Source organism: Sardina pilchardus, chromosome 15 (assembly GCF_963854185.1).
Source record: "Sardina pilchardus chromosome 15, fSarPil1.1, whole genome shotgun sequence".
NCBI classification, from domain to species: domain Eukaryota; kingdom Metazoa; phylum Chordata; class Actinopteri; order Clupeiformes; family Clupeidae; genus Sardina; species Sardina pilchardus.
Genome location: NC_085008.1, coordinates 27,169,019 through 27,189,083, shown reverse-complemented (window position 1 = coordinate 27,189,083; position 20,065 = coordinate 27,169,019). Strand labels below are relative to the sequence as shown.

The 20,065-nt window shown below is 43.7% G+C and overlaps 1 protein-coding gene across 1 annotated transcript; it reads left to right on the top strand.

Moving 5' to 3' along the window:
* The first annotated feature begins 4,363 nt into the window (after positions 1 to 4,363).
* dmrta2 (DMRT-like family A2) lies at positions 4,364 to 6,213 on the top strand. Its single transcript, XM_062556314.1, has 2 exons — positions 4,364 to 4,823; positions 5,155 to 6,213. The coding sequence occupies exons 1-2, from the start codon at positions 4,364 to 4,366 to the stop codon at positions 6,003 to 6,005; spliced, it is 1,311 nt and encodes a 436-aa protein (XP_062412298.1). The 3' UTR covers positions 6,006 to 6,213.
* Positions 6,214 to 20,065: the final 13,852 nt, after the last annotated feature.

Here is a 20,065-nt window from a genome sequence, read left to right as displayed (position 1 = left end):
GAATCGAAGCGGTTGTGACATTTAGGAGGCCGGTCTTTGTGCCGAACACTTCAAGTTTAAAAAACAAGGCCAATTGAGGCGGCGGGGCTCAAAGCCGGGGCCATTGTGGAGGAACACATTGAGTTTGGATTGGGGACAATGGTGTTTCTCAAATTTCTTGCAAAAACCCTCTAGTCCATCTGTGATCCCAATGAACGCTCTTTCACTGGGTTCCCTCCTTTCTCTCTCTGTCGTTTGCAAAGGGAGGCAGATGTGGACGGATCGAGCATGCATTTTAATTGGCTGGTACCTGAAAATACACACACACACACACACACACACACACACACACACACACACACGCACACACGCACACACACTATCCAAAGTATAACCATAAAAAACCGGACTGATTGATTGATGTCTCCGATCGTCAACATCATCTTCAGTTTCTTTGAGGGGGTGATCATTGTTTAGATGGTTGACGTTGGACGTTTTGGTATTTTGATGTGTAGCTGAAATTAAAGTGAGGAATCTGCAGTGGGTGTCTTTTAGTTCGGTTTAGTTGCACGACACGTAGGCCCATGTATTATACTGTTTTATTGTTGACGGTTGAGATAGGGATAATAGATTATTCTACTGGATAGGCTACACATTGCTTTAGCCTATAATTGTCTATGGAAAGCCGACATCGGCTTCCCATTATGAAATAACCACGGTTTAACACTATGAACTTGCAAACCCTCGTCTTGGTAGTTTGTGATACAGGCTTATTTTGTGCAGTTATTCTAAGGCTTTGTTCCCTGCCTTGAGGGGATGTCTCCATTCACTGAAGTCTTCTCCGCTGAGCGGGATCTTTTCATGTGCGCAAGAGGTTAACAACCTAATGAGCACTTGGTGAAGAGATGAAGCGTATAAATACGCACTGTTTTCCCCCAACGGGCAGCAACGGCTGCCCGGCCCTGTTCCTGCCGCTGCTGCCCGCAGTGCGCCTTTACACAGTCAACCGTTTCAACGGGAGCCCCCTGGGATTGAGTCCGGGCCCAGCAATGACCGGCCCGGCCAGCAGCATCAGCGAGAGAGAGAGAGCGGGGTCGCCAGAATACCGCTCCGGGGTGCTGGAGGACCAGCAACATGCTGCTACATATGTTGGGTCAAGCATCGCTTTTGTGAAGATTCACAAAGGTGTAAAACCCAGTGGTCTGTAGCGTTTCTTTTAGACTGAGAGCCTGGCATGGTTTTCTTTATGTTCAGGTCGGCTGAACTGTTCAAAGATGCTGAATTCATTAAATGCCCACAGTCACTTTTAATTGCCCGGGGGCATTTAATTGGAGACTGGAGAGCTATCCATTGAAAGGAAACAAGTTTTGAAATATTGACGCTTCAACATTCTAACTTTATGAATACACCTTTGTTGGTAGGCTATTTCAACTGATGAGACCATGAAGTAGGCCTATAAGCCTAAGGATTCACTATTTGGAAAATACACAGCTTATGCTCGCATGTGCTTATCACAATAGTTGATTCATTTTCTAATTAAGACAACTGGTCAGGAATGGGGAAAAGACTCCAACACAAGCTGAAGTTACAACAGCCAAGTGGCTGCCAAAGTTGAAATCAATCTCGTCTAGTTTTGGCATGTTCTCACCAGACCATGCAGCTTAAACATCCACACCTACGTGCCGTTTCATAATGAGTCGTGCATTAAACCTTCAGTTGGGGCGATTTTCATTCAAGTGAGATCGCAACCGAGATAATTACTCTGAATGTCAAAAAGATTTAGTTTAATATCATCTCTATTAGTCTGTTGGTTAGATAATTAAAGGCGCGGGTGAAAGCAGCGGGAGAAACAGATGGCATTTGCTTACAGTGATTCAGTGTGTAAACAATGGGATGCTAGCGACAGGAGGATGTGAAGATTCAAAGGCACGGCGGTGGAGGAGGCAGGCAGCAGTGTCCGCGTCCAGCTCCTGCAAAACGCCAGGGAAATATGGAGACGAAGGGACGAGGCCCTGGTGTCGGTTGAGCCTCCGGCAGCATGTTTCGTGTGTAAAATGGTGCGTAGCCTATAGGCCTACAACTTTAAACTGTCAGGCGTTCGTTTAGGATGTGGTTTAATTACTATGATCATATTCTAGCCAGTTCCCCAAATCACTAAAAGAGCTGAGTAGTTCTCGCATAACTGAAAAACTATTTTCATGAGAGACAATAAAACGTAGTGTATCTTAAAAACAACACTGTCCCTAGTTTCTACAATGCGAATGTTTAAGTATTAGACTATTTATATAGGCCTACTGGATTATCTACTTTGTTTTTACAGTTATTTTCTATTTCTATTTCATTTTTAATTATTTTTACCACTCAGTAATTTGCCTGAAACAAATTTGCACAGTGATGCGCACACGGGCCTACCTGTCTATAACAAATTTAGAAAATGTCTGACCATGACTTGTTTATGTAAGCTTAGGTTATTAAGCATTTCTTACATATTTATGATTTTGGGAGAAATGCATAATTTAGAAGGATTATTATAATAATGAAAAACTACAATAACTGTCACAAAGCAAATAGTCTCCACTTCGATAGAAGTTGATAAGGACTTAAGGTCAATTAAGATAAATCTCTTTTCAAGATATTCAACAATAGTAGTAGGCTAGTTGAAGTTATAGTCGTCGCCGTCGTAGTAGTAGTAGTAGTAGTAATAGTAATAGTAATAATAATAATAATAATAATAATAATAATGCAATGATTAAGTAGGCTATGTGTAATAGGCCTATGTATAATAATGTATAATAGGATACAATCTAACATGTAATAGGTCGGCTATTTTCCTGTATAAAACTAATCATAAGAATAATTATTTTACATGTGAAATATACAGTTATTTATGTCCGTCTAATGCTATAATGGTGGCTTTCTATTTAAGATGTGATCACTGATAAGTCTTTATTTTATAGGCTATGCGCTGCAATGCGCAAGGTCAAAAGTTTGACTTTTAATAATTACATTTAGGGAACTGTGACAATAAAACAAATTATTCGGTAGGCTACTTCGAATTAACGCATCCTGTAGGTGACAAACTGTTGACTAAAAATCGATATAGTTTACAAAAGTATTAATTACACCCATGTATAACTTACAGATCTTGTTTTTTTTTTTTTCAACAGTGTGGGAGAAATTGCTATATTGAATTTAGTATGAGTAACAAGTTTGTCACCATAGCAAAGACATACTCAAAGCGAATTCCTGGATAGGCTACGGTACAGTTTCGATATAATTCTATGTTGTATTGTCTACAACGTCTTTTACTTTCGCTCATCAGAGATTGGTCAGATAAAAATCGAATACGATCCAAAGGTTAACCTGCTGTTTTAAGCCACTTACCTTGCCAAGTTACGGAGCTCACGGTATGCCACAGCCACCTGGACATAGGCTAACAATCCTCCTCTAAAAATAACTCCTCTAAATAAATGCACGTTTTTTGTTTTCTTTTTTCATAGCCTTGTTTTTCGTATAATACACAACATGTCAAACTCTATTTAACATCGAGCGAAAAACGTATACAAACTAAATTGTTGATATTCTCAAAACAATATTTTATTACCGACAATGGATCTAGAAACAAATAATATATTTAGTTTAGTTCGATGTTTTGAGCAATATGGTGTACCTCTGCAGGATCTTCTCAGATTCTAAACAATAGTTTTTTTTTTTAGAAAGAACTCAGGTGGACACAGTTGAAAAAAGGACAAGCCAATCAGATTGCACCTTCCCTCTTTGGCCAATGACGGGCACCACATTGTTGTCAAATTTGTCTAATGAATACGTAGGCGCAACAATAGAGAGAGAGAGAGAGAGAGAGAAAGAGAGAGAGAGTGGGGATCTGTATCTAGTGGCAATCTCTCGAGTAAGTTAGTGTGTCACGCCACTGCGAGTTGCAAGCTCGTCTTCTCTTGGCGCATTACTAAAGGCGAACACTTTGGAGTTTCAAATTGAGAAGCTTGAACAGAACTTTCACTGGGACAGCTTCAGACAGGCTACTTTTAAATGTTTGTGGCTGGACTCTTCTCGAAGATTGGTTTGTGTAATTCTGGTCAGTGCGTCGTGTTAGAATCAGAAGAGGCTTTCCAAGAATTGTCAGTGGACTCAACTCCGAGAAACTGCTTGGAGGGTCTGGGGGAATGGTGCTGACCACTATTCAACTAGCGCGATACGTTCGTCACCTTATTTGATCGATTTTCTACTGCGCTGCCTTGACGCAGTAAATTCTTGATGGTGACAAATGCTCGTTTGAGATCCTCACCCGTGTTACGCACAAAAGTTAACGTGTAGTCAGGAAAGTCTCGAAAGACTTATCGATTGAATATTCTCTGAAGGTTAGAGAATGGATCTCAGAGCAGAAATTCAATCGGCCCAGGCAGGATCTCAGATTCACCCCGGTGCTGCCTCGGCCGCCGCGGCTTCTTCTATTCCGGTCTCAATGGCCAGTACCCTGCTCCGAGCTCCGTCGCTCTTGTTGCGCGCCACCGAGAAGTACCCCCGCACGCCAAAGTGCGCCAGGTGTCGGAATCACGGCGTGGTGTCCGCGCTGAAGGGCCACAAGCGCTACTGTCGGTGGAAGGACTGCATGTGCGCCAAGTGCACTCTGATCGCGGAGAGACAGCGCGTCATGGCCGCCCAGGTAGCGCTCCGGAGGCAACAGGCGCAGGAGGAGAACGAGGCCAGAGAACTGCAGCTTCTCTACGGCACAGCCGAAGGTCTGGCCCTGGCTGCCGCCAATGGTATCATTCCTCCACGGCAGAACTATGAGGTGTTCGGCTCTATCAACAACGACAGCAGTCAAGGTAAGCGAGTTGAGCTGAGCTGCTGTTACAGAACATGCAGAATGACAGTCTGGTGATGATATTAAAGGCGCACTCTAATACGTTACAATTAATTTATATACTCTGTACTGTGTCTAGTAATTTGTTGACATGGTGTCATTTTATGTCCTACAGGCAATGCATTTAGTCAAACATACTAATATAGCCTACTTTTAAAATGATAGGCCATGGGCTTGAGCTGGCGTTAAATGGAGAAATTAAACTGCAATGTCAGTGTGATGATTATTTTTGTTGAGTTATTCATTGTTTTGTGTAGTTATTCATATTATGTTTCTCTTGTTTTATTTTATAGACTCAAACATCCAAAAGTTTGAACTCTTTCCGAAGAGCCATATTTCGGTGCCAATGTCTTCACAGCAAACCGTGGGAAAATCCGTTTCCACAGATTCAGAGTCAGTACCTGGCATCTCCTCGCCAGACATGCGCCACGGTTCTGGGTCCGAGAACGGAGACGGAGAGTCGTTCGTCAGCTCCCCCGTGTCCAAGCCACTGAAAGACGGCGAGGAAACCCCCGGATCCATCAGTCCACTGGGTACCGACTCCGGTTCAGAAACCGACAAAGACGACCAAGACCCGTCCTCCACTTCCGCAGCCTCCAGGCAAATGAACGCCATCGACATTCTCACCAGAATATTCCCTAGCCACAAGCGCAGTGTTCTGGAGCTGGTCCTGCAAGGCTGTGGTAAAGACGTGGTGCAGGCCATCGAACAAATCTTGAACAACAGCGGGCAGCCTAAAGCTCCCGAGGAGACGTGGAATGCGGAGAGGCTTCTGCAGAGCGCGCAACCCATGTCATCCACGCCCAGGCCCATGCTACCGGGAGCCATGACGCTCAGCAACCGCTCTGCTTTCTCACCTCTGCAGCCGAACGCATCTCACTTCGGAGCCGACCCCAGCACCTACTCCCTGGGCACTCACCTGGGCCTGAACCCTCTTCGCCTGGCGTACTCAGCCCACAGCCGAGGCCTGGCCTTCATGACCCCGTACTCGACAACCGGGCTGATGCCAACGCTTGGATTCAGACCGCCAATGGACTATGCGTTCAGCGATCTCATAAGGGACAGGACAATTTTGCACAAAGACCAGGGGTACACTAACGGACTCTACGGCCCACTGGTTAACAACACCCCGGACAAGCAGTGAAGACGCTAACAGAGACAGCCTGGGAGTGAACCAGGGGACACTGCTATGTATATAATAGCACCCACAATCTTAAACACTTACTGTAAATATTGTAATTTCTGTGTATCCGTTATGGTTCCCTAAATCTATATGTGAAAGCAAAGACGTATCTAGACATGTTTCAATCTGTAATTGATAAATCTGTCATGTCCAAGTCGGCATCATTTGCGGCTTGACTTTTGATGTGAGTGGCAAACTAATGTGTTGGATCAAACAAGGGCCATTCTCTGTGTCTTTTCAATAACAGAGCTTAGGTCGGATGGATAAAGTGAGCTTATCGAAAAAAAAAACCTCCGATATTTTCCAGTTAATTTTTGAATCACATTTTTATGTTTGTTACAATCCTTGTAGATTGTTATAAATGGACGGGCTCAATGTGGTTATCGTGCAATGAATTGTCTGTTCATGATACTTTTTTAAAAAACAAAAAAATATGACTAACATTGTTGTGCGATTTAATTGCTGGTTTGTCAACCGACACACCATTAATCTGCAAAAACTAAGACATATCTTAACATTGAATTTATTTTATGTTTGTTGAAATATTGTAAAATAGCCTAAAATGTATTGCCTCGAATAAAACTAATGCCATTTGGCCCTTCAATTCAGTTTCTTTTCAATTTGTTTTCACCTGCATTCTTTAGGACATGTTCCATTATGAACACACCTCATGACCACCATCAGTCCCAATATTGCATCGCTTCCTTCGAGACAATTAAGAGGAATAATTCCATATGAAAGAATTAACATAATACATTGGCCAAGCCAAGATAAAATGTACTTGCAAACAGTCTCACTATTAGCCATCCATATAGCTAAATAATAACGTCCATAAAGCCATATTGCATCTTCTAGATGTAGCCTAGTCTAGGCTGTAGCCTATTGATAGCTGCCTGACAAACACAATGTCTATTCGCCATTAGTTCGATTTATTTTCTTAAATGGTTGTGCATAAACTGGCATTGGTTGCTTATTGTAACAGTTTAATGCTATAGGCTTTTGAGCCCATCGTGTATTTAACTCCGATGAGTGAATGACTTTAAGTGGTGGTGAAGCACAGCGCCGCATTGCCACGCAGGACCACTAGCCTATACTTGTGCTCACTGGCCAATGCTAGGCGGCTCAGAAGATAACAAAAGAGGAGTTCACTGTATATTTAAAATAAGATTGCAAGCCCTGAATGGAAGTTCGATACCATGGAAACATAATCCCACCAGCTTCTTGCTTGCCAAGGCTGAAGTGTTTACTTTCCTTCGCCAGATCTAACAGAGTAAACACAAAGTCGGACGGACAGTGCGCCTTCGCTTAATAGCGGACGGGGAAAGAAATCTAGCACTCAACTGTTCTTCAGTGTGGGCCCCTTAATGCACATTTGATAAAGTGTGTTTGTAGTAATAACACGAAATCCACCCTCCCTGTGTAATATTTGCTTGCTCGGCGCTCAGAGATAGTATTATATAGTTTCTGGGGATAAATATTCCATGACTAACTGTGCAACTCTAGAACTCTGGGGCTACTTAAATCAATACCCTACGCCAACATCCCTCGTGAGTGCGTTAGGTTTTATTTCTGTAAGGGTCGAATGGATGGAAAACAGTGTTCAATAGCCTTGTGTTTAGACAGTAGATCATTGAAGCCCTCCACCCAAACGGTTTTCTGTCGTTTTATTAGCAAATTGTCAGACGTATTTTCATCGCCATGCAGGCCTAGATGTTTCCAAAGCTGGCACATTGTACAAAACTAGCCTATAAGCCTAAATTGATTTATATATCGAAATCTAAAACAAAACGTATACTTATGAATACATTGTCACTTCAGGCCAACAGATTAATTCTTTGCTCTCTTGTTTGTCTTAAGGGGACAACCTGACTGAAATGTAATGTTTTTCAAAGCAGAGGGATGAGTAGGCTAGGCCTAACTTTGTGTTACAATTTGTTTGTCGCATGTAGTAAAAACGAAATCACAGGATAAATGAAACAAAATAGTTTTAGCTTCTAACAAGTGGAATAAGGTAATTGAACAAGGGTGGGTTTCAGCCACAACGGGTTCTCATTTTCACAGAACTCGAATAGTACCATGCTCTGTACGCCTAGCCTAAAACTAAAGCTGTTTATTTTTCTTTGCGAGCAGTCCCCGCTAGAAACATTCGTTCCTAACTTCTATTTGGGTGTAGTTTTACTGTTTTAGGCAAACAATTTAAAAGGGGATTTAATCACGAGGTTAAGGAAGCTATTAGGCTATGGAATTTAGGTCTAAGCATACCGTGTTACTTTGGCTTAAGAATGGCCAAAAATGTAAAACACCACCGTCCTTTGGCCGTATTGTTAACAATGTCATGCTGTGAGAGGTTTTCTTACACTAATGTCGGGGTGTTCTGACCCAAACCACAGAAATGCATAGCTGGACGACTAGGGCGACCAATAGGACTGTTTATTGGTCATTCACATGATTATAGTCTATCCAAGTTAATTTGAAGAGGATGCAGTTACACACACACACACACACACACACACACACACACACACACTCACACTCACACTCACACTCACACTCACACTCACACTCACACTCACACACACACACACACACACACACACACACACACACACACACACACACACACACACACACACAGAGAGAGAGATAGATAGATAGATAGATAGATAGATTGATTGATAGATGAAACATATCTCAAAGAGTGGTCAATTGCTGCATGGTATTTCTGGAACAGGTGTAGCCTAAGCATGCGTAAAGTCATACGCCTGTGGATTGGACCCTTCTATGCAAGGTTAGAAAATGGATATTACATACATTTTTGCATTCGTAAATGGTTACAAATGAACAGATTACTATATAGATATAGACTATGTAACTTATCTTGGTCTCGCATTGCTTTCAGTACACAGTATAATGCTAGTCCAGAGACTAACGCAATATGTAGGCTATGGGTTCCAAATTGTTAATGATAGCTGAAAACTGTCGTGTTATAGCCAAGTGGCTTAGGCCAAACTTTACAAAGTAGCCCAGGCCTAGGTTTTGTCCGACCTTCGCCAACCAGGTTGTGGGAAAAAGCTTATAGATACAGGCTAATTCAAGAATGACAGCCATTAAGGTTGAGCGAAATCATATTGCTCACTTCAATATGGCGCGCAAAATCCAATTGGGTGTAGGCCTACGTTGGCTCAGTGAAACCACATGTATTGGTTGTTGGTTACGAATATGACTGCTCTGTAGCACTTAGGCTGGGCAAACATGACCACAAATGATTCACAGTGAAAGTCATCACACTACTTTTCACTTCTGCCACTAAATTAGTTTGTTGAGCAGATCACTTGGTTAAAGGAGGTTATTCTTTTTTCTCAGACAAATAACAATTGAACAATATCATTTGTGTATCAGCCAGCTGTTTTTGTGATTTGCTATTCATGCACAGAGGGCTTTGCCAGATCCCCTTGGATACATTCTTGTTTTTCATTACATTCACCGTGGGGTTCCTCGCGAAATCCGGATGGACTTCAAAAGCTCTGGGAGTGACAGGTGTATTTCAATACAGCTAGCTACAATGGATTGTTTTAATGTTCACTTACAACGAGGCCGTGACGACGCTCAGTACTGTTTTGAACTCACGACCGGTGATGGTGTGCCACCTGCCGTCTGAACAAGATATTACAGTCATGTTTACACTGTAATACAGAGGCGCCCACTATCCTTTGACAATAATGCCATCTTGTGGGCGAGACGAGTTATATGCTGTATTATAGCAAATGGCAAAACGTTTTTTGTTGTACATTACTGACAGAGTAGATGTTTCTGTACGGATGTATGTATAGGTCAACATGATTTGGTAAACAGAAGTTTTTGGAATTCTTGTGCCTGATTCCAAAAGAGCCAGTGCAAAAGGTCTAGGTCATTTACCGGTTTGGATTCAGAAATCAGTCTGTGCATCTGCACAGCCACTTGGCTTGTGACTCAAAGAAGATGCCCACTGTCTAGAAAGGCCTTTTATGCCAGGAGCAGGTAACGATGTGAACTGAAATCATACTGGTACCAGCAAGGTTCTCTCTGAATGTCTCTGAATGTCCAGCACTGTGTAGGCTATACATGTCATATATCTTGAGAATAAGATATGGAGAGTATGCTTAGTTTGTGTCTCGACAATTAGACTTTTGTCTCGTCCAGTGCTCTGAAACACACCTGTAGCTTAGCACTCAAGAGGTCAGATGGTCATATAGTCATGTAAATGGGAAGAGAAATTGGCTATGGACCAAGCCCTAGACAACTCCAGCCAATCAGCACGTTGCCTCAGGACTATGGAAGGGCAAATATCAGCAATCTTTGGCAAGAAATGTTGACTGTGCTGTTAAGGGCCTCACAAACTTGGCACATCCACCAGGCCTCTGTGAGGAGCGATTAATCATGATCACTGAATGTGAGCTACGTGTACTAGCCGTTAGCCGAGGTCAGGCAAAACTCAGCAGCAAGCTCCATAGGGTATACTAGGGTATACACTGGCAATCGAAGGGTATACACTGGCAATCGAAAACCGACACTTGGACGCGTTATAATCTCTGTCTTGAGTTACAGTGACCATTGCACAGCAAGGATTTTTGGAAGCACACCCCTGGAGTGTTCAGTTCGGTCACACAAACCACTCATAGAACCCATACAGTGGCTTTTCAACCACCAATATGATCAAAATACAGCCAGTCCTTTGGTTAACGATGAGGGCTTTGGAAGGTTGTTAATATCTGAATTAAAAAATCAAATACACTTCTACTTGATGTTCTTCTTTATTGCAGGGATAGTGTTTGGCTTGGTTAGGCCCTTTTTATTTGTTTTGCATTTATAGATCCAGGACAGGTCTATGGCCTACATAAAACCACCAGCGTTTTCTGAACACACACACTGGACTAGACAGGCAGATACTTTTAAACAATTTGACGCAAATTAGATTTGAAAATGTATGTTTGTTTATGTTTCATAATGTTTATGTTTGTTCACAGATGTTTTTAAATCCAAAATGACTACAGTGACATCAATAAGCATTACATTAAAGGAAACGTATGTAAGATTGTGGCCAAAACTGGTACTGCAATAGAGCGGTGTATCCCTCCCCCTTTGCCCTGACTTGAGGTTGCCAGCTAGGCTGCAGGATCCAGCAAGAACGTAGGCTGCTACAAGGAGCTTCCAATGGAAAGTGCTAATGTGGTTTTCCTCAGCATCTCAGCATAATGACGGAGAAACGGACTCTGATAATGCATTGCTAATGTTAACAATGACGACTCGCCATTTTCATTTCCCAAACAATTCCTTACCTTTTCAATTCGAACGTAACGTTACTTTGTACAAACATGCATAAGTTTGTTCTACTGTCATGAATTTTTCAAATGACGATTCTCGTCCTCACTGATCTAGATAAAGAATGATGGAGCGGCAACAACGGGATAGTCTATCCAGTGTTAGTTATAGATCCGTGGGAACGCCACTCGAGGATCGAGGAGAGATGTTGAGAGGCAACCTTAGTGTTGATGGAAGGCCAACGAGATCTGTGGCTATAACTGGAGCAGCGGCTCTATGACCCCATCTGGAGGTACTTTCCTTTTGATGATTTGACAGATCTTAGGAGTATGTTGTTGGATTTGTGGAATGGGCATTTTAAGCAATGTTTAAACAAGGTATCCATTATAACAGGAAAAGGAAAACATTTACAAAGTATTGTTTAAGGAAAGGTCTCTGGATCATACAGTTAAATTAGTTAGGAGTTTAACTGATTGAGGACGTTATATGTGATATCTTCTTGACAGGTGCAGCAGCAATGATGAAAACACCGCCATCTGTTGGAAGTATTGACTTACTGCACTACTGCACATTTAGACACAGTATCATAGATAGCCTGGATATCATCCTCTTATTGCTGGCATTTTATGTGAAGCGACCAAATAAGGTTTACATACAGTTACTTAGACAAGATGAGTTTCAACCTCCTGAGAGCCTGAAAGTTGTGATCAAATTTCTCTTCTCTGACATGTTCAGTTGCTCAGGCTGTGGACTCCCAGACCCACAGTGCAGGAGTTTGAGCTCTAAATCTGCCATTCAGCAGAAACCCAGAACATAAAATCAATAAAATACTAAATAAATAAACTCTCAAGAGGGAAATCTAAAAAAGTGATATGCTGGTATAGGTGAACACTCAGGTATTTGAAAAATGAGTGCTGCTCCTTGACCATAATGTCCCTCATGCTTGTTCCCACAACACACATGGTCCAACGGTTTCTGAGTTCCACTTCTAGTCTGTCTTCAACATTGACCCCAAGGAAATGCTCTCAAAAGCTGTTCTGTTGCTAAAATGTTGTTTTGCCCACTAAGGTTTCTTTGTTGGTGATTTAGTTTTTAATGGTTAATAGGCTTGCTTGTTGATTTGGTGTCGTGGGAGATTGCCTGCCTATAGCTCTAGGAATTTAACCACTTTTGAACGTTATACCAACCCTCATATGGACTGAGTAAGAACTTCAAATGTTTCTACAGGACTGCCATCTCTCATCACTTTCCATCATCATCATCATCATCATCATCATCATCATCATCATCATCATCATCATCATCATCATCATCATCATCATCATCATCATCATCATCATCACCACCAAACTTTCTCCTCCTCATCCAATCGACTGTCTCCTCTGTCCCTTACTTACACTGTGTCAAAGGTCAGAAAAGTTGAGTTCACAGTCCCGATCGCTCTGTCAATACTTTCACCGCATTGAAAATAGAATTCTACCTTGCAGAATGTCCTCTGCAGCGCTGGTAGTTTATGCCGGATTGATTCCTGTGTCATTCCCTGGCCTTATCAGTCAGCTGCAGCACTGTCTGACTTCTCTTCGGGGGAGAACTGGGAGTCTGGGAGGTGTCCACGCCATGTGGAAAGGCTAGCCGAGTTAATGAGCAAAAAATGTTGCAGGATGAGGTTGGCATAAAAATGAAGGTGCCCCAGATAATAATAATAACAACAACACCTCTGCTTATATAAACATGACAAAACAACACACATTTCTTAAAGCTGTTGCTGTAATGGGATCTAATTTTAGAAATGAAATATTGTGTTCAAAACTATGTTTTCATTAGTGTCTAATTGCCTTTGAATATGAATTGTTGTGTTTTTGTTTGTTAGTGTACAATTAACCATTCATATCTAGACAATGAGTGGGTCTCCCCGTATGGAGTCTGTCATGTTGTGCTGCCATCTTGCTATGATAGCCCAGAGGGTGTGAAACAACATGCTGCCTGTAGAGAGGGCCTTTCTTGTTTGCATGCTACTGGAGGGTCATCAGATGTTAGCCACATGGTTGGAGATAATGTGGATTTCAGTTAGTTGCAATTCAGCAATCTCACCACTAGAGACACTCTGTAGCTCTATTGTACCCACTTCTTGCATTCAAATTCCCCAAAGGAAAGCAGTAGGCTATGGCCACTTGGTGGCACGTTGGGTGACTCTCTCAGCAAACTTATTAAATAGTTCAAAAACAGAAAATATAGAGATAGATAGCCTACAATAGTTATAGTGTGAATGCATAATCCTCTATATCTCCTGGAACTCCTTTTGTGAATAACATGTAGCCTATAGCAAATGTGACAATCATGTCATCAAAAAAAAAAAGAATGAAAGAGAGAAAAAAAACCATAGTAACACTTTACTTGAAGGTATCTACAGAAGAGTGACATTACACTATCATGAACACACACACACACACACATGACACTGTCAGAGCATTACATCAATGAACACAAAATGGCGACAGTTACCACATCAGATTTCTTGAGTTATAAGTGGAACCCATTAAATAAAGTGTGTGTGTGTGTGTGTGCGTGTGTGTGTGTGTGTGTGTGTGTGTGTGTGTGTCCTGAGTGAGTGTATATTTATTTAATAGTACACCAAGGCTTCTCTTTGTAGCCCAGCTTTGAGGATGCTAGTTTGAGGAGTGTGAATGAGCCCCTTGGTTCACTATGAAACATCTCTCCTGTATGATACATCACAAAAGTGTATTATTTAATAGTACACCAAGGCTTCCCTGTGTAGCCAAGCTTTGAGGATGCTAGTTTTAGGCGTGTGAATGAGCCCCTTGGTTCACTCCTGTATGATGCATGGCTAACTCTGCTGAGCCACTGTAATAATGTTGGACTGAGTGTCATTGTGAGCTTGAGGGGCCCCGTGCTAAAGATACTGGCACTTATTGTTATTGGTAGTTACTGCAGACCATACATCACTGGGATGCAACTTGGCTATGTGGAATTGGGTCTTTAAAACAACTTCAGGAATTTGCAATTAATTCTCTGAAATACATTCTCTAGTTTCTTAATTTCATTATATGTTAAATTATATATTGTAGGCCCTGCTAAGTTGACAAACCTGTGTGAGGTGCAAACAAATGTTCATAAAAAACACAAGTGTAAACATTGCTTTTTAGCAAAGCTACTGCAATCATATTGCTAGTTTTTTTCCCTATCCAGATCCACATGATATATAATTCTTTGTTTTTCCATTTGATATTTTCCATGTTCACCAAGCACTCCATGGCATGAATATGGCTTAATGCATGTGTTATAAACTGCCATGTCATAGTTCTAAAGCTGTGACCACTGGCCCAGTCAAGCGGTCTGTTGAGCCCCAAGGCAACACCACAGAAGTAGTGAGAAGACCTGGCACATCCTGCCATCAGCCTGCGCCTCTCTACAAGCTCTTTCTTAAAAGTATATATTTTGGGGCTTTTCTGCCTTTATTATGGCAGGACGGTGAAGAGAGTGACAGGAAGTGAGTGGGAAAGAGAGATGGGGGTGGGGTTGGGAAATGACCCAGGCCGGACTTGAACTCGGGTTCCTGTGGGCACCCCACCTTTGACCTTTGACCTGAGGCCCTGTCAAGTCAGACTTTGGGGTCAGTGTCTGGACAGTGGCTTCAAGTGCTGTATTTCCTTATCTGGAGGCGTTTGTTTTGTTTTTCTATCGGGCCACAGTTCCATGATCAATTGCGCCGCAAATGATCAGACGAGTGACGAGTGATGGTTCCGTCCGTCTACGTTCTTCTGCTCAATTTCATTTTCCCTCAGTACTCCGAGGCACTGCAAAGTCAGAGTGTCTGGTATTACCCGGCTAAATACATCTACATCTGACATCTAACATCTGACATCTAGAGTGGGGAGAACATGTATTTGATGCCATGTTAAAGTTGCCTAAAAAGAGGAATGTAAAATCATCATTTGACAATTGATCAATTGTCAAATGATGATTTTATATTCCTCTTTTTAGCATGGTATCAAATACTTGTTCTCCCCACTGTATCTCCTCGTCATCAGGACTGTCTTGTTGACACTCTGTTGTCTTCTCAGAGCGTCATTAGTATGTGACGCTACACAGCTTGGCATTCATCAACTCCTCTATTTACTGTCTCTAGATTAGTGAGGCGCTCACTGTCACGTACGGACTGTGCCGATCTGCAGCGGAAAGCGATGGGTAATCGGTCCAAGACTTTAGAGTATTCAACAAAGCACATGTTTGATAATAAACACACATATTTGGCGCAGTACAGCTGATGTGTAACACTTGAGAACATGATGCTCAACTTAACTCATTATTGAAGGAACATCTGCCCCTTGTAGTGTGTAGACCTCATTTGGAGGATCTCTAGAGCACCACCTAGTGGAGAGAGGGAGAGGGACCGTCCATAACTTAAAGCCCACTATACCCAGAGATGTTCTGAAGGATTTGCTATAACCTGCCATTAAACTTGGGTGGATTAAGTTCTGTGTAGGTTGTGCAGTGGAACTAAGCCTTGACCATCCCTTGTCGTGTGTACTTCGGGGCCTTTGTGTTGGCAAGGCTTTAGTTTAGACTGTAGTTAAAGTGGAGTATTTCAAACAAATTCAACAACCCATAGCCTATTCTTTGAATACTAAGAGAAAGTCTGCATGGTAATTCAATTCTGGAATTAACACAACACATGTGATTTGCTTGTTACTCATTGTAATATATTTTCTTTTCAGTTGAAGTAGGAAGATATTCAGTGCTGTCATTCAAATCTTTTCTGCCTCATTTGAGCATTTGGTAAGACATCTTGATGTGTCTCTGCACTGTGAAAATGAGAGCCAAAGAAATGCATTGTACAATGCCAGATACATGGAAGGGAGTGTCATCACTCTAGCTTGTGTCTGATTGGAGGAATTCAAGGTGTTACAACCGTCCCCCGTTACACTGTGTCCCTGGTCTCCCTTGCAATTACTGTCAGTTACCATGCGAACAGCGAATAACATATGAATTATTCATCTTTCAAAACAAGATACAAATGTTTTCCCTCGCATATAACTCTATTAATAATAAAGTGTGTCTTTTGAGAGTATGGAGATCATGACCGTCTGTGTCTGGACTGCTCCTTTAAGCTCTTCTACCGCAGAGGAAGCCATCTTAACGGACCTCAGTGCTGTGGACGTATTATGAGCCCCTGGGCCCCTGGGTTCAGACGTGAACCCCCTCCCACGCATATCCTAAGCTGAGGGAGCCTGGGGGCATGCTGCAAGACAATGCACCCCTTGAACAATAACCCCTTGAATGATAAATGATGATCCATCCCTGCACAGTGCCAGCTATGCTCTTTGGATGCCACCCTGGTATCCGGGCATCTCAAAACGAAATGACTCCCCTTTACCTGATGTTCTGCAGTACCTCATATGACCACTGGAGGGCAGCTCCTCCACACACATGACCGACCGCCTCAGCCAGGGGCTTGCATGGGTGCGTTTGCTGTTTGCTATTCTTGAATAGCAGCAAGGTCAGAGCTAGTCTGTGCGATGCTAACTGCTATTTCCTCATTACGCTGAGGTTCGTGTAATGATGAAGAGGGCCCTCGAGAGACAGAGACTCACAACCACTCTCCCTCATTACCACGGCAACGCAGGGGGGCGATCCGTTTATCTTATTAGACCTATTTAGCAGTCATTTGTGCGAAATAGATACAAACAAAATAGAACTGTAAATACGAAAAAAGAAATGTCAGTCTCACTGTACAGTAGGCCAAGTCTGCTCCGGACACAATCCAGCATAGGCTAAGAGCCGACATGATTCTGAGCACATCTGACGGTATCTGCACTGCCGTCGGTCCTGTACAAATGGATTTCCCTGTGACTCATAATGTGGCTCTTAGCAGGGACTTCACAGTGCTTCCCTGAAATAAGCAGCCGAATCTTGGACTGGATGAGTGGGGTATGCGTGCCGGATCAGGGCCATATCGGAGCCGCGCGTGGGCCCGATCCGTCCCCAGTCAGCTGCGCGCTGTGTAACAGGGGTGTGTTATACAGCGTGAAATCCCTGTCCTCTCCTCCAGGAGCCGGGCCAGCCGCCTCTTCAAAGCGGAGAGAGAGATTTCTGCTGCATCTGCTTAGCTGTGCCGGGGCCCAGCGGCCGGCCGGACCGTCGCCCTGACAACGCGCTCCGGCTGCTGCGGCAGCGCCGGCTGATTTGGCATGTCGGGGCATGCCTGCCCGCACGCCTGCCCGCTCACCCACCCGCCCGCCGGCGCGGTGAAAGGGGGTTACCAAGGGGACACGCGGGGGTGTGACTTGGATGGGAGAGCGAGGGCGGCAGGCAGCGGCAGCAAAAGGCTTGTGGAGTTCAAGGTTAATTGTGAGTGGGAGTGTGTGAGTGTGTGAGTGTGTGAGTGTGTGTGTGTGTGTGTGTGTGTGTGTGTGTGTGTGTGTGTGTGTGTGTGTGTGTCTCTGTGTGTGTCTCTGTGTGTGTGTGGGTACAGTGAAAATGGTCACCATTTGAGAGAGAGAGAAAGCGCCATCTACTGGCTGGAAGATGACGAGGAGCTGACGACAAGCCAGCAGCAGGCCGGCAGCAGCAGTGCTAAAGAAGTTAATCCCTTTTTTGTGTAATCACAATCACATTCATTCATGTTCATTCATATTATCACGCTGTTTTGTTCACCATCTACAGCTCCCAAAACGGAGACTATCCCCACCACAGTGCCCGAACGAACAGCACTTAGAGATGATTATGAATGTGCTTTGATGTGCCTATTCATCGGCTCATAGCACAGCTGCCATTTCCAAGTACAGGACGAGAGAGAGAGAGAGAGAGAGAGAGAGATAGAGAGAGAGAGAGAGAGAGAGGAGGGGAAAAAAGTTTGGCATCATCCTTTTGTATGACAAGTATTTTCTCCCCAAATGGAAGCCATATGTCTGCAGCGCTCGCAAAAGTGTGAAATCTCCCAAGCACCCAAAAGCAGAAAGTAATTTTGGAGAGCTATTTGGTGGTGTTATCTGACTGTATGTTTTCCATGTTTCTCCTCACTCCACTGTAATGAATAATTAGTCAGAAGAAGATAAATAGCCACAGGGCTTCCTGGTGCCAAGGAAATCCATTTAGGTTATTACTCCTTACATAAAACTCATTTTCATTTTAAGAGCCCCGGCCCAGACTCTCCGTGCTGAATAACAAACAGATAACAAACAAGCAGACAAAGGGGGGAAAAAAGTCACTTTTTTTCTTAAAAATAAATAAACAAATAGATAAAACTTGCACAGAATTGGCAGGAGAGAGCAAATGCCTAAGAGCATGACTGACCACACTGCTCTGGCTAGAGAGAGAGAGAGAGAGAGGAGGAGAGGAAGAGAGGAAGAGAGAGAGAAGAAAGAATGATAGAGGGGTGTTTTATGTTATGCGTTAAACACTTCTCTGGCTAGAGAGAGAGGGAGAGAAAGATGAGGAGAGAGAGAGAGAGAAGAAAGAGGAAAGGAAGAAGGAAAGAAAGATAGAGGGGTGGTTTATGTTGTGTTAAACACTGCTCTGACTTGAGAAAGAGAGAGAGAAGAGAAGAGAGGAAGTGAATGGTGGTTCAGTGTTTTACGTGCATGGTGTTAAAAACTGTCCTGGCTAGTGAGAGCGAGAGAGAAAGACAAGAGAGAAAGACAGAGAGAGAAAGAGAGAGAGAGAGAGTGAGCGGTGGTTTATGTGGTGTTAAAGCGGGGGTGGGTGGAGGGCTCTGCGGCAGTGGGGACGGTCATTATGGACGCTTCCTTATGCAAGGTCAAGGTAAGGCGTCTTGTGCGCCCGCATGGGGGAGATGGAAGCGGCACTCCCTCCCGATTTAACATAGGTCAGCCCTGGACGCTTTTGGACTGGAGCGGCGGAACCTTGAGATGTATTGATTTAAGAGTGTAATTTTATGCACCCGCTGGGAACGCTCTCTTTAGTGCATCGCTCCGCTCGGCTCGGCTCCTCTCCTCCCGCGCACTGTCCACCCCTCCCACTGACCCTCGCCAGAGACCCGCGTCTCACAGACACAAAGCCGCCGCAGCGGGCGGTATAGGCAGGCGACTCTGGCTCTGCGTCTGGGCCGCATCTGGCGAAGATCTGGCTCCCTTTGGTGGCACACACACGGTCCATCCCTCCGACCGTCACCGGAGCGGAGAGTCATGTTTCACAGACAGCGCCACAGCACGTAACGAATGGCCTACGCACTGGTCATCCGCCGGCCCAGAAGGCCCCTGTGCCTGCTCTCTGTCCTCTCCACACTGTCTGGCCTTTTAAGTGCTGTGCTGTAGATGCTCATGTTTCACAGGCAGACACAGACTCTGCCAGGGGCCTGAACCAGCAGTGGCAGAGAACATTTCCTTTTAAGACTCCTCTGCTCTCGCAGTCTGTCCGCTTCATCCATTTGACTCTCTCTGGAGACTAACACCTGGGCTACACTACATCAGGTGTGCAACTGAAGCACTCGGTTCGCATAGCGTAAAAATGGCTTTAGAAGACTTTTTTTTCGAATAAACACGGCGCTATCACGTACTGTAACTGTGTAACCAGTACTATTGATTTCAATGGAAGCTAATAGTTGCAGCAGACGCAATGCAAATGGAACTGGTCTAATTCTGCTTTGGCAAAACACAGCCTCGACCCTCAGGAAGCCATCCAAGATGGCAGCTACTGCTCTGAAGATGCTCTGGGCCGCAACTGGGCCCGATGTGGCCCAGAGT

Excerpts from the sequence above, each read along its gene's own strand:
- dmrta2 (XM_062556314.1), top strand. The coding sequence starts at position 4,364 with ATGGATCTCAGAGCAGAAATTCAATCGGCCCAGGCAGGATCTCAGATT. Across the intron at positions 4,824-5,154 it reads CAACAACGACAGCAGTCAAG|ACTCAAACATCCAAAAGTTT; the intron begins GTAAGCGAGTTG and ends TTTATTTTATAG.